The sequence below is a fragment of the Ptychodera flava genome, chromosome 16 (genome assembly GCF_041260155.1).
Source record: "Ptychodera flava strain L36383 chromosome 16, AS_Pfla_20210202, whole genome shotgun sequence".
In the NCBI taxonomy this organism is placed as follows: Eukaryota; Metazoa; Hemichordata; class Enteropneusta; family Ptychoderidae; genus Ptychodera; species Ptychodera flava.
In genome coordinates, this window is record NC_091943.1 from 24950261 (window position 1) to 24965005 (window position 14745).

Genomic DNA, 14745 nt, shown 5'->3' on the forward strand with positions numbered 1-14745 from the left:
CTGTGCCACAGTCAACATCATCAGTGTTGCCGCGCTTCAATAGAAAAACTCGCCTGTACACTGACTGTTCGAACATTCTTTTATTGCCTTTATCACATTTCCTGTCGATGAAACTGCACAGAATGCTAACGATAGGTTTTTCTTGGTACAGTGTGTACGGGTCGGTACAACGATTGGTGTTTCCTCACTCAGTGTGCTCTTTGAGTGAGAACAGTGATGTCGTATTGGGTTAAATTGTTGCAAAATCTATCAAAGGAGAATGTTTGCAATGGATGCAGTTGGCGTTATTTTCTATCGCCAGGTACGGTTTTTTAATCACCCTAGCATGTTGTAATTTCATTAAGCTATTTTGAAATTCACTGTAAGGAAACTGCAAGGTACACAGCCTATTTTGCTCAAAATCACTTATTGGACACTGTGGCGCAAAGCAACAAGGTGTTGTATGTCACCACAATGTCTTTGTGTGTGTCCGTCTGTCTGTCTGTCTGTTCGTCTGTCTGTCGACGGATTTTGTTCCACCCATAACTTAAGAACGGTTTGGTCAAATGTCATGTTTTTTGGTATATGGCATTGTCATGATAAGATCAAGATCTGATTAGATTTTGGTGAGTGTGGCTTCTAAATTAATTGCTCATTTGCATATTCTTAATGAATTTTGTAATTAGGCCATATCTCAAGAAGTCCTGAACCAAATTTGATGTGCCTTTGCACATACTTTCATGACCCTAAAGCATAACTATGCTGGAAGTTTAGTGGGTTTAGCTTGATTAATTCTCATTTGCATATTTAAATGAATTTGTGTAATTAGGCTATATTCAAGAATTTCTCAAACAGACATACATTGAGAACAGCTGCACAGAATTGGATGAGATTTGCTACAAATGTTGACTACACACAGGGATTTATCTGCAATAAAAGACATAAAGGTGTGACATGAAATTTAATTACTAATTTGCATATTTGATTAACTTTCCTAATGAAGGATATATGTCTAAGTTTACTCCGTCAAAAATGATGAAACTTGCTATGTCTATTGAATATACTATATTTAACATTATTGACAGTCATAAAGCATTTTTACTTAAGACAATTGTTATTTGCATATTTAATGAACTTTCCTAATTAGGGTTATATGTCTTGATTGACTTGACCAAAATTGATAAAACTTGCTATGTAGTACATGGAAGATCCTATGATACGACATTATTGAAAGTCATTAAGCATTTATACTTCAGCAAAGTCCTAATTTGCATATTTCATGAATTTTCCTAACTGGGGATATATATCTTGATTGACTTGACCAAAGTTGACGAAACTTGCTATGTAGATGGAAGATCCTATGATACAACATTAATGAAAGTCATTTCCCATTTTTACTTCCGCCAATTACTAATTTACATATTAAACAAACTTTCCTAATTAGGGACATTTATCTATATTGAGATGATCAAAATTGATGAAACATGCTCTGTACATTGAAGAAACTATAATTACCAAAGTTGATGAAACATGCTCTGTACATCCAAACTCTAATAACCAAAAGTCAGTTTAGATTCAACCACTTTTCTAATCAGCAAAATATTCTAAATAGGCTTAAATAAACATGCTGTGTACATTGAAGATACTACGATATAACATTATTGAAGTCATTTACCATTTTTACCTTAGCTAATTACTAATTTGTGTATTGAATGAACTTTCCTAATTAGGGATGTGTATCTGGATTGACTTTACCAAAGTTGAGGAAACTTGCTATGTACATCGTAGATACTATGATATAATACTACCAAAAGTCAAAAGTGTAACCTGGTATTCAGTTTGGTTAAGCCTTTGCCTGCACATTAATCATTAATTTGCTTTTTTCATAATTAGGCCATTTCTCAAATTTACTCAAGCCAACATGATGATTCTATGCACATACTTTGACTTTCCTATAATAGTGAGTGCATTGAGTGTTTGGTTGGATTTGATTTTTTTCTTTGCCACTGCTCTGTCTCCCAGATAATAATACCGGTATATATCGATTAGCCACGGTGTCAACTCAAGTCTCACTTTGATTTGTAAATATTCATTCAATTTTAATTAATTTGTTAACCCAAGGTTAAAATATTGGTTTGGTTTAGTTCACCTGTAAGCTCGTCAAGCAGTCGTAAGTTGGGTGAGAAAAGAGTATAACTTTATGCAAATTTATGCAAATCACCCCATTTCCTGGCTTCTCTTTTTTCCCAGTTTCAAGATTTCCAAAGAATTTAACTCCACTCTGGCTGGGGCAAATTTTCTAAAATTTTCACATTCTGTTCTTTAATAATTATTTAACAAAAATACTATTTTGTTTGGCAATACAGTTCTTACATTTTGTATGAGAGGCATTTTAATTTGCTTATCATGATTTTAATCACTTTTTTGAGTGTCAGTCTTTCAACCCCTACGATTTTAGAATGAGGACAGATAATTCAAAATAAAATTGTTGTCTTTTTCTATATATATTCTTTTTTCATGTGAAATAATAAATTTTGGAAACCACTATCAAGCTTTTGACTTAAATAATTTTTATCCTCAATGTTAAAATTGAGATTTTCTACCCTAAATATATGCCCTCTTCATTCTTTGAGTAAATAATTGCTACCATACTAAACTTTAGATTCTCTGCTTGTTGAAAATCTATGGTATGAGGTGGTTTCCTTGTCATCTCAGATGAGATTTGTTCCTTTGAAAAAAATTGTGTTGGTAAAGTAAATATTTAATGGTTGTCTTGCTTGTCCTTATGTGTTTGTAACATGTATGTTATCACTCAGCTATGCACCAGTTATTGGTAGTACACATACGTGGAAGTTTTAATTAGCAAGGTAGAAATGTAATATCATCGCATTCAAAGCAATCTACATTTAATACACAGTAATGCAGCTTTCAACATTAAGGAAGTCAGCCAGAAGGTTAAATATGATGGACAAAAGGACTGACCTTGCATCAAGGAGCTAGCTTTCTGTAAATTATTCATTTCTGTACCATCAAGATCAAAAGCCTGGACTTGCCAAAAATTAATCTTTTAACTGCCAGTCTTTGAGCTTCTGTTATTCTCAAGGGAACAGGGTGATCTCCTTTTCACAGCATTGTTGGTGTAAACATGAATTTCTCCTCTATCTGAGCAATATGACAAACTGGTAGATCCTCTCCTATCCATGGTGCATCGTTTCTGTTCATTAATATTTATATAGTGCCAAAAAGGGGGAAATCAGCTGATGGCCAGCAGCAGATAAACCTAACAAAGAAAAGATGGTTTCCCATCCAAGATGTTTCTTTAATTTAGAGTATATCTCAGATCTATATGGAGCAGTCTGTCCGCACTGATGTGTTACCAACGTACGAGAAGATGTTTACTAGCAAGCTTCTACCAAGGACGTTTTCTAGCAAGCTTGTACCTAGGGTATTTTCTAGCAAGCTTGTACCTCAACATGTGTAGATTAATGCCAACTTTTGAATCAACATCCAAAACAGCTGACAAATTTAGTGTCATGTCATAAATGTGTGTGTTGTGGTGGTAATATAGTTGCAGAGTACCTAAACTTGAAATAATGTGTTCTTCTTTGTATGTAAATGTATGCTATGTTTTCATGCATGTGCAATATTGCCTGCTTATGTGCATGTAACAGTTGCAGAGATAACACTTGGACACCTACTTAGTGCCACCTATATATTGATTACATTTTGAAGCATAAAATATTAATAAACACAAATGATCCATTCCCCAACTGCAGCTTAAATTACACCAGTATACATTGAGATTCGTAATTGTATACTGCGACAGCAACACACAAAACCAGTAATGGAATATTGATTCAGAAGCAAGAATGCCCCTCTGTGACAACAATTTTTTTGGACTCTGAATATTTTACAATAGTTTTCTGGTATGCTGCTTGTGTGGGCAGTTTTATTTGAGCCTTTCGGAGCACCTGAAAGTTTCACAATCTTGGTTTTCATGAAAATCGAAAATTTAATTTTTCCCCGGAGACTTATGTCAGGGATTGCGACTACTTGGATTTCAAATATCTGCAAGCAAGTTTTAGGATATTTGTTTCTGTACAACAAAAACTTGCATGATGACCCCCAGGTTTTTATCCATGATCATGAAGGAGAATGGTTGCAGGTTTTGTAGTGGAAAGTTCTAGGAGAAGCTTAACATTTTCGATTTCGAAAAGCATATACTTCCTTAAAGTGATACAAGCGCCATGGAATAAAATGAAATGACCCTATCACATACAATGAAGCAAAAAAACTCAAGGCACAATACGCTTTTTGGTCCATTTTTCTACTTAAGTTGTAAACAGGCACAGATCTATTGTAAAATCGAATACAACAAGATATTCTTCATCGAATCTCACGATACAGCCATAGCAAAATAAACTGGATACATTCATCTCTCAGAGGTAAAACACTTCCAATGGGTCACCGAGTGTCAGCCAACGTTATTGACTTTCATGCAGAAAATTTCATTTAAATGTACTTTCAGTTTTTTCAAAAGCCATTCTGCAAAATGGTTTGAAAAATGACAGCAGTATGCTAGATTTTAAGATGTTATAGGCAGATAATATCTTTTTTATAGAGCAAGGAAAAATGCTAAACTGGCAGTTATCTAAATGCTTTTGATAAATGTATCATAATTATTCACTTTCATTTGATGTTAGCAACCTCGTTATATCTTCAAAAATTTGAAGATGGATATTTTCAAAATCTATGCTGAAAGAAAATGACAGTGCTTCAGTCTTAATAAGCTGCTAATATCTTTAAAAACTGGCTTCTAACATCTTTGAAGACTGAAATTTTACTATTGCGTAGTTACCATATAGATATTCACCATAAATTGCTAGCCTTCATGCTATTGCCTCATATACAATAAGAATACACGCAAGGATGTTTGGCTATAGTTTGCTAGCTGCTGTCTATTGTTGGTAACTATGTCCTCTGGGGAAGATAACCCTTGTGTGCTGATCATTTTTAGCTCACATTTTGTCTGCAAATTGTCGAGTCATATGTACATTCAATGGTTCCAACACCTTGCATCATATTTTGTTGCCAAGGTTAGCCAGAACTGTTAAACACACACACACACACACACACACACACACACTCTCTCTCTCTCTCTCTCTCTCTCTCTCTCTCTCTCTCTCTCTCATGACTTTCATCCACCAGAAATTTTAAGGAGAAACATTCAGACATTTGACATCTGTACATTTACTCATATTTCTCAGAAAATACTGTACGAAAGGTTTACAAATAGATATACAAACATTCTTTATAAATAGTGAAAATCTTGCCAATTGTACTGTTTACGAGAATTGCAAAACATTTGTTCAACAAAGGTAAATTCAAACTTACATGGATCTTTATCAATATGACAAATTTTCTGTAAATATTGCTCCGAGATTACAGATCATTGCGTGAAGGTCTTCTGTGCTTTGTTCTGGTAATGCCTCATTTCAATGTCATGTTCCATTGTCAGAGTATTAGTGTCAGGCAAACGTGGAATCCTTGAGGTGTTGATAAACCAAAGTAAGACGTAGATTAACACAGTTTCCAAACAGGAATGATTTAGAAATAGAAGCAAAAATAACCGAAATACATTGAGTATGCCCTACACAAACTTGATCCTTTTTTATGCTAACAATGTTTGAGGTAAACAAAGGTCATTCATAAATGTTGTATGTGTTCAAATTCAGTTCATTCAGCTTTGATATTGTCCCTGTCAACCAAAGTCATTAGACATACAAAAGTGCTAATAATTATATGTCACACTCACAAAACTTCCAGCAAGACTAAATGTAAGTATAATATAGAAATACCCTGCTCATCAAACTTACCCCATAAGCAAAACTAACTATGACAATTGAACCTTTGAAGTCTGTTTAGATTCAATGCACTCAGTGGTGATTTGACTTCTTAATTACAGAATTTCATCAAATGTACAAATAAGTTATTAATAAGTGCACAATTGCCTTAAACTTTCAGAATAAGCAAATTAAGTATGATAAAAGTACTTTCAAAGCTTGACCAAATTCAGTCGACTCTGTTCTTATATAGAGCCTGAGTAAATAAGGCATAAGTCGGTTAACTGACAATGACCATGTCAAACTGACCAAACTTTTAGCATAGTTAAAAATTTGGCGTGTGCTGCAGAGTGTGTGCTTTTACTGGCAATTATTTATGTGTTTTTTATTGTGATTTCACTTTTTAAACCCTAGAAATCTGATTAATTTTGATGCATTCAGTTATGGCACATAGCCCAGTTACACATATTCATTAAATATGTTAATTAGGCTATAATGATACAGGTATTTAACATTCATCACACTGGGAGCATCAATAAATCAAAGTTTAGCCTATGTACCATAGACATCTGATCGAAGTCAGTGAATTCTGTTCCCATGTACAGCAGAATTACAGAATACCATTCAATATACGGATGAACTAATAATGAGTGTATTACATTCGCCAATTTTTTAGCTTATTTAAATAAAAATATAATGATGAATCTCAGAGGTCTGATAAAGTTCAGTATATTAAGCTTTGATATATAGCCTAATTACAAAAATTGTCATACATATCAGCATATATAATCAGAATGCAATCACTGAATGGAAGAGGTTTAGTCAAACTGGACACAAATGGCCTAATTACAGCAATTCATTAAATATGCAAATGATCTAATAATCATAATGTGCTCATCAAATTTGAAGCATTACTAAACCTTAGTATAATCAATGGATTTCAGGGTCCGGTCAAAAAAAGTATTGATATATCGCCTAATTACAGAAATTCATTAACACATGCAACGAGCTAATGGTCAGTATTTCACAATCATCGAACTTTTAGCATAACGAGACTAATGTATGGCCATAGCACCTCAGAGGTCAGATGATAGTCACACCATTAAATTTTGATTCAGGGATCAGAAGGTCGCGCTCATCAAACGTTTACCATTTCCGAACTTCAATATTATATATTATTGCCTGAATACATGGGTTTATGTGCCTGAGAGCAGGTGACAATTTTCCCGACGCCAGGAGGGCAAATTGTCTCCTGCTGCGAGGGCACATAAACCCATGTATTCAGGCAATAATATTCTTATTACATGCCTCTTCACAGTTAATGCTATATAACATTTAGTTACATACAGGGCATTTTCAAACAATTTTACCTTTATCGACCAGCATCAAACAGATTTTAACGAAAGTCAAAATAGCAGTGCGCGCATGGATATTTCACATCTAGCGTTAAGCGTCTACTTTGACGTCGAAAGCATCGAAAGGCTTCACTGGCCCGCGTAACCATGGAAACATCCCGGATGTTCCTCTTCAAATCAATGCACTGATTTGCATTCACCTCGAGGCATGTAATAAAACAGCATTAGGTAGGGTCAAAATCGGTATTGATATATACCCTTAATACGGAATTTCATTAAATGTGCAAATGAGCTAATTATCCTTATGTTGTATTTCATGAAAATTTCAGCTTAGTATTATCATTTTCTTTCTCAGGGGCCAGGTCCAATCAAAATCGACACACTAAATATTGATTCATTGCCTGTTTACAGAAAATCATTACACATATAGGTAAATGTAGTAATAATCATCATGTTGTGCTCATCAATCTTGCAGCATTACTAAACTTTAGTATGATCAATGTACTTTAGTATGATCAATGTATTTGAGAGGTCTTGTTAAAGTAAGTACGCTCAGTATTGATATATGGGCTAATTACAGAAATTCATTAAATATGCAAATGAGTGACTAATTAGTACATCATACTTATCAAACTTTTATCATAACTAGACCAAGTATGACCGCCATAACTCAGAGATCCGATGAAATTAAGACTCTGAAATTTTGATTTATGGTGCAATATACAACAATAAGTTGAATTTGCAAATGAGATTATACTCTGTAAGCCACGCCTACAAACTTTTAGCACAGCAAGGTGCCCGCATAGTAATTTTAAATTTGGTTCGGTTATTCTTAAAATATAGCCTACTGCAAAATTTCATTAATCATGCATTAGCTGTAACTTGAACAAGAGGTGGACGGACAGACAGATACTGCGGTGACATTGGACACCATTTGTCCCCCCCCCCCCCGGTATCTAGTAAACAAATACTTAAAAACTTCGTAAACGCCAGCTGTGCAGACTTTAGGTTTACCACAATGTGGCCTATATGATCGCTCTTTGCAAAATGTTAGTGTTAATATTCGCGACAGATTTTTTCTTCTTCGTGTTTTACGTTTTGGAGTAGTTCTGTTGTGAGCATCTAATTCAAGCCTTTAATGCGGAGCAGGTAAATGCGTACATGATGACGCGTACGGAAAGAATGGTAGGCTGACATTTAACATGTGCCATCTTGAGAACGCCATTTTATACGTTTAAATAATACCAAATCGGTCCTTGGCTATTATCCAGGACCACCTTCCACTTGATCTGAGTTCAACTGTGTGAGGCACGGTTGCATGATTCACGGCACGGACCTTGAAAACAACATCCAAATGCTTCCCGCGCAATCAGAGAAGGCGACAATTTTGCAGGTTCTTCATGAGTACATCGAACACGACATCGTTGAACAGTAAAGCCATGTTCTTAGTGTCTGTAGCCACCGTGAAATGCGTGTAAATTGAACGTTCGATTATATTTTCAACCACTGCTTCGAACTTTTTCTTGATGAAAGCGGCTGCCTCTCGTTTGCTGGACGACCCTGCGGAAGGTGATAAAGGCATGTACATTACGGGAAAGAAGAAATAGATAATTTTCAATGAACTCAATAATTGGCTCTTTATAAACTGAATAATAATGGCATCCATTTATAAATATTCATGAAAATATGCATACTTTTTGAAATCGCATGATTTGCAAGTCTCTTTTAGAGTTTTATTTACACATCCTGTTGTCACTATTCAGACTCGTAACATGTTCTATTAAATGCACATTCGAAAACATTTAGTGATATGCCCCTCTCTCCGACCCCCCCCCTACCCTGCCCGCCCGTTTGCCTGCACATGAGCAATTGTACTAAATTGATTTTCTAGTAAAATATGTATTACAGTACCTGTGTATTCTGGGAAGCAAATCGTTAGCGGTGAGTTTGGGAGCTTCTTCCCGAAAAGGTCCATTTTGTTTAGAAATAGGATAAAACTTATGTTCCTCAACCACCTGTTGTTGCAAGTGCTACGAAATAGCTGTAAGCTATCGTGCATTTGATTCTGAAAAAAAAAATGATATACTTTCAATTCCATCTCATAAGTCTATTTTTTTTTCAGAAACCCATCACTCTACCGATAGCTTACATATTATTCATAATCAGTCAGAATTTGAAACAGATTATGCATAATCGAATTAAATATGCTGTTACCAAGACTACCCAAAGCAGCATTTTACGAGCAACGTTACCCCGACAACAGTTTTGAATGAAGAAAAGGGCCTGAAACGTTCGTACACACATCACAATGCATAGCGAAGATGTATCTTCGATTTGTCATGTACATGATCACGTCACTAGAAAACTTGATACCATTTAGCTACAGCTGATGAAAAGGTAACCTGACTACGCTGAAAATACCATCTACTCCAAGATCGTAATAGCCTTAGATTAAGTCTGTGGTTTGTAAAAACTGGAGTCGTTTGGAATAGCTTCTGATATGAATTTCTTCTGATTTCATGCGAAAATAGTGTCTTTTATTCGGTGAGTGAACATTTTATCTGTGACTGATGCTATTATGCAAGGCCTGGCAATGTGGACCCTCTTTGGTCAACCGATTGCTTCACAGCTCCTATTACTAAACTGAATGCTGGTCGATGTTTTAACTTGATGTATTTTCAGGAAAATTTTATTCTACCTGCAAAATACAGTTCCCTGATCTACTTCTGAAATTGTATGGAAACGCCCGGTGTTCAACTCGTCAACACAGCGTGTGAAATGTTGTAGTATTATCTGCTAATTGTTGAAGACTGAATCCAGTCTTGCCTAGATGTAATTTGTCAACGACAACGTTGCATACTTTACAAAATGTGTTGTGTTGTAAAAATAATACTTTGTATTTTAACCTACTCTGCATGTATTATCTTTCTTTATATCGTCAATTGTAAATATCAGAATGGTTTTGTATTCTAAGACAAATGACGATGAAAATGTTACCAAAAGCTAAGAATATCACCCATTCAAATTTTGTCCGTTTTTAATATCAAGAAAGACTTTAGTCGACAAGATGCCGTATTTAATTTATTGACTTATCTGGAGGGCAGCAATTATGAATACATATATTTTCCTGGGGAGTCTACACTTAACATGCAAAAGGCTACCTACCAACTCGTAGTCTTTACCCTGTAAGGCAAAGTATCTATGCTTCTGCCCTCCCCTCCCCATGATGTAATCGGCGCCAGTGTTACATCCCTCCCTTGGTAAGGCCTCATTTCAAACGTTATGCTGAATATATCATGGCGTACGTTTGAGTGCTTGTCTTAGCAATCCAGGCTTAGTTATGGGTTTGTGAAGGACCCTCAAAGCCCGAGACAACTTGCCCTGAGATTTGATGATGGCGTATAAGCGACGGCGAACACGTTTCCGTCCTTCGTTAAGCGGCAGTGGGTCTATTGTCGCGACGGAATGAATACATTAAGCCAAGTTTCATCGCTTCATGCATCTCTAAACTTTTGCGGGTTTATCTTCAAGTAAAATATTGTTTTGTCGAAACTCAACATGATCACATTCTCGCGAGCCATGCACAGCATGAGTTCCGCCCCGCGGACCTACGCCAAAAAAAAAGTACCGCAGAGCTGTTGCCGTAAAGGGACATATGATTCACGACGATGCATGATCAATGAATAACTTGTACATGATGTGAAGAAATGTGACTGAGAACACAGACACTCGGAAATGTTATAACTTTGTAATCACTCACTGTTCAGTATCGCTCGCTGGCACAGTTTTAGCGGCAGAATGTTATACCGGTTGACTTGTCATGAGTACGTAAACCTTATATGAGACTTACATACACGGTGACCAGTCAAGACATTGTCATCAAATTTGCTTTCGTGAAAATGTGGATCTACTTAGAGAAGGCCCAAGAATACATGTTTCTTAACATATAAGTTTTCTTCAATAAGACGTACGCAGGACTCCAATGAAATGTTCATGTCGGCCTTTACCGAAAGACATGATGTTGTCATATACAATATGAACAGCCTCAAAATTCAGGGTAATGTTAATACCAAACAATGTCATGCATTAAATTTCACAAGTCTCGGCGCATGTTTTAAGACTCACATCTAAAATTTTCAGTGCCAAATACCTGCCCCTTGTCTTCCGTCATCACTAAGTCGTAGATATTCAGAGCTACGATGAAAATAATGGAGTTGCAATCTTGAAAGCAATGGATCCACTTCCTCCGCTCTGTTCTCTGGCCACCAACGTCGACCAAGCTGTTGAAACAAAACAATCAACAAATACATGGAGACAACGTTACAGATGACAGTGAAATGAGCTGATTCTTCTGGAAAGTACAACGCATAAGTCACGATATACAAGAGAAACACACGTATGCAACGCCTCTTCTATTATTACTTCACGAATAGGAAGATAAATCGGCAATATATATATATATATATATATATATATATATATATATATATATATATATATATATATATATATATATATATATATCCCCAGACGAATAGAAAGACAGACTAGCAACGGGTATTGTTCAAGGTGTGAAGCAGTTACGTAACCCCTTCATGTACGCCTTGCCTCAGGTAGCTCTCGACTCTCATTTTCGAAGAGTTCCGACAGTGCAACCTTCGGTAGTTTCCGGATTTTTAAGCGAAAGTATATTTGGCAAAGTTGGAGTTGTTGTTGTCGTGTGGCGCTGAGCGGAATTGGCGTGCTGGCGAAAACAAGAAAGTTTTGAGCTTCGGGGAGGTGAGTTTTATCATTTTAAAATTTCTTCTCACATTTTTAGGAATATATAATTTGTGTGTTTGAACCAAATTTGAAAGTTTTTAATCGATACTGTCTGATTTTACCCAATGGCTTACGGTCAGTCAAATCGTCTTTTACAAATTGGTCATGGAAGGACGTGTTTATAAAACTGCTGTCATGTTATGTTTTTATTCTCGTGGAGCAGTGTTTCTGCCCTGAGAGCTCACTGTACGATGCCATCTCGTCGTACTTCACGCATAATCTCGTGCAATTATCAACCACAAACAAAATCTCCAAAATGTCTAACACCTGTGAACCTCATTTTAATATGAAAAGGCAATAGTCTACCGAGACGACCATGAAACAAAAGGCATGCTGCGTTGCTAGTATGTCCTCTATTTGTCTGTGATATAGCCTATAAAGTTCGGAAATCTCCATGGTGTAAAACAGTGCTCAATACCAGTATGGCAGAGCGAATATATATATATATATATATATAGAGAGAGAGAGAGAGAGAGAGAGAGAGAGAGAGAGAGAGAGAGAGAGTATGTAGTATACTTCCTACACAATATACATTATTTTAGATAATGATATGAGCAATAACGCTTACCTAAGATAATATCCCTGGTACTGAAAACTTGTCTCAACAATACCTATTGTCGCTGTTCTAGCCTGCAAGATGTCCTGGTCAGATGGTAGATAGTCAACTTCCGCTAGTTGCCGTAGTTTTCCAAGGAAACTGGTTGATATCGACAAAAGAAAAATTTGGTCTTTAGTATTCCATATAAGTTTGCTCGTACTTCGAAAGTACAAGGGAACAATCGGGTAAAACCGCATAATTTGTACGGCAAAGTTTTATAGACGAAAAGTTACGAGGGAATTTGGGCAGAATGAAAGCAGAAGCTATTTTTCCAGGAATGTGTGATGGTTGCGCCCGGAAAAATCTGGAAACTTTATCCGAAGTTAAATGTTCCGTATGAAAGTTGAAGTCAGCGGATCAGTTGACACGAAAGGAAACAGCTTGTGCATATTGTGGAGGAAGCATGTGTCATGCTCGTCGATCAACTGAATCAGTCATCCGAAACGCAATCCTTTGTCAGAAAAAAATTATGTGATGAAAAACTATGCTAATTTTAAATGGTAAGTGATGTTTTTCTTAGCTATTTTCAAAACCTATACGACGATTCCTGTCCCACTGCGTCAACCCAATAACATGTGCAGTAGTTTTGCGCCATTTTGTTTTCGAAAGGAGTAATAATTTATAAATAATAAAGTTATGTAAGCTCCGAAGAATATTACTTATTTTCAGTAAATCAATGGCTTATGAATAAATAAATAAATAAATAATGCTCGTGGGTACTTTAACTTTCAGCTTAATGAAAACAGTATCGAGCCCATTGCCTATACGGTTACGTAAACTGCTAAGCCAGGGCAGTGAAGCGTAGAAGTTAAAGACATACTTCATTGACTTCTCTGAAATATCTTTTGTTGCACTACTAATCAAGCACATAAGTCAGTACAAGGCATCTTTTAAGAAACAAGGAATAAGAAACAAGATGTAAGAAACATTTTCATCGTGTAAGTTTTTTGAAAATCGAAAATTATATTTTTCGCCATAGAGTTAACACAGTCATAGCGGCCATTTTGAATTTCAAAAATCGGTAAATCTTTGGTGACTTGTTTCTCTTCACTGGTGACCCTCGATTTTTATTCGTGATTTTGAAGGCGAATGGTTGAAACTTTCCTCGAGGCAAGTCTGAGCAAAAGCTTAAGTTACGAGACACATACTACTCAAAGCGATTTTGAATATGTTTTCAGACAATAATCATCCAAAACTCTAAATCGCTCAGCATAACATAGAAATCTGGCAGTGTTTATATTTGCCATTGAGAGTAATGCTTGAAATCGATCTGTTATATACAGAAGTCGGGTTAACAAAGTGCAAAGGGACTGAAGTGAAATGCGATCATCGTTCAATTATTGACATCATTTCATAACGATAAGGTATCAACGTAATTATCTGAGACTTACATTTCAATATCATATAATAGGCTTGACTTGATTATTAACCCTTAAGATACGAAGCTAGACATTTAAGCTGCAGATTGATTAAGAATCATAAGTCATATAAGATGAAATTTTTAGAATTAATAAGAGGTCAAACGACAAATGGTATTTATATATGATTGCTTATCAATGACTTGTAGATTTGTATGCCAAGTATAACTGCTAACTAGGAAGATATCATCTGCAGAAATAAATGATAGCAGAGAAATAGGAAAAGGTCACCGCTAAGGCCATCAAGATAAAACTATGAAATTTAGACCAAGACGGGCTTGCAAATTATTTGAAGCCACCGAAAGTACCTCGAAATAGGTTTACTGATATAAGCTTAGTTGCGCGCAAAGTAATTGCTGTTGAGTAAGCTGTCTGCTGCAAAATTCAGCAAATGTACCAGAGCATATTACCCGGGAAATGTATTTTATTACCCAGCCAGCAGCTTTGCTAAAATCATCAGTCTTGTGCAAATGCCAAATGTATTCCCGCTGACTGTAATTCTTGTATAATCCGATCAGATTGATGTTATCTCAGCATGGTTGGGCGGTTAATATCATACCCGGACTTAACAGGGGACAAATTGTTGCTCTTTCTACGCAATATCATCTACCAGGCGTCTCCTGCATTTCGCAGTTATCGTATGATGATGAGAATCGCAAGCCTAGTAAGTTAGAAATGGTCCTTTCACTAGTGTGCTGTCACTAAATAATAAATATAAAATTACAAACCTT

At 35.9% G+C, this 14745-nt stretch overlaps 1 protein-coding gene across 1 annotated transcript in view; it reads right to left on the reverse strand.

Moving 5' to 3' along the window:
- Nucleotides 1-5209: 5209 nt before the first annotated feature.
- LOC139114400 (guanine nucleotide-binding protein G(i) subunit alpha-3-like) overlaps nucleotides 5210-14745 on the reverse strand; it is a 34144-nt gene continuing 24608 nt past the window's right edge. The window contains exons 6-9 of the mRNA XM_070676117.1: nucleotides 12567-12695; nucleotides 11328-11457; nucleotides 9089-9242; nucleotides 5210-8737 (exon numbers count right to left, since the gene is read on the reverse strand). Coding sequence (XP_070532218.1) covers nucleotides 8547-8737; nucleotides 9089-9242; nucleotides 11328-11457; nucleotides 12567-12695 — 604 coding nt within the window. The 3' untranslated portion in view covers nucleotides 5210-8546. The remainder of the gene's footprint in view (nucleotides 8738-9088; nucleotides 9243-11327; nucleotides 11458-12566; nucleotides 12696-14745) is intronic.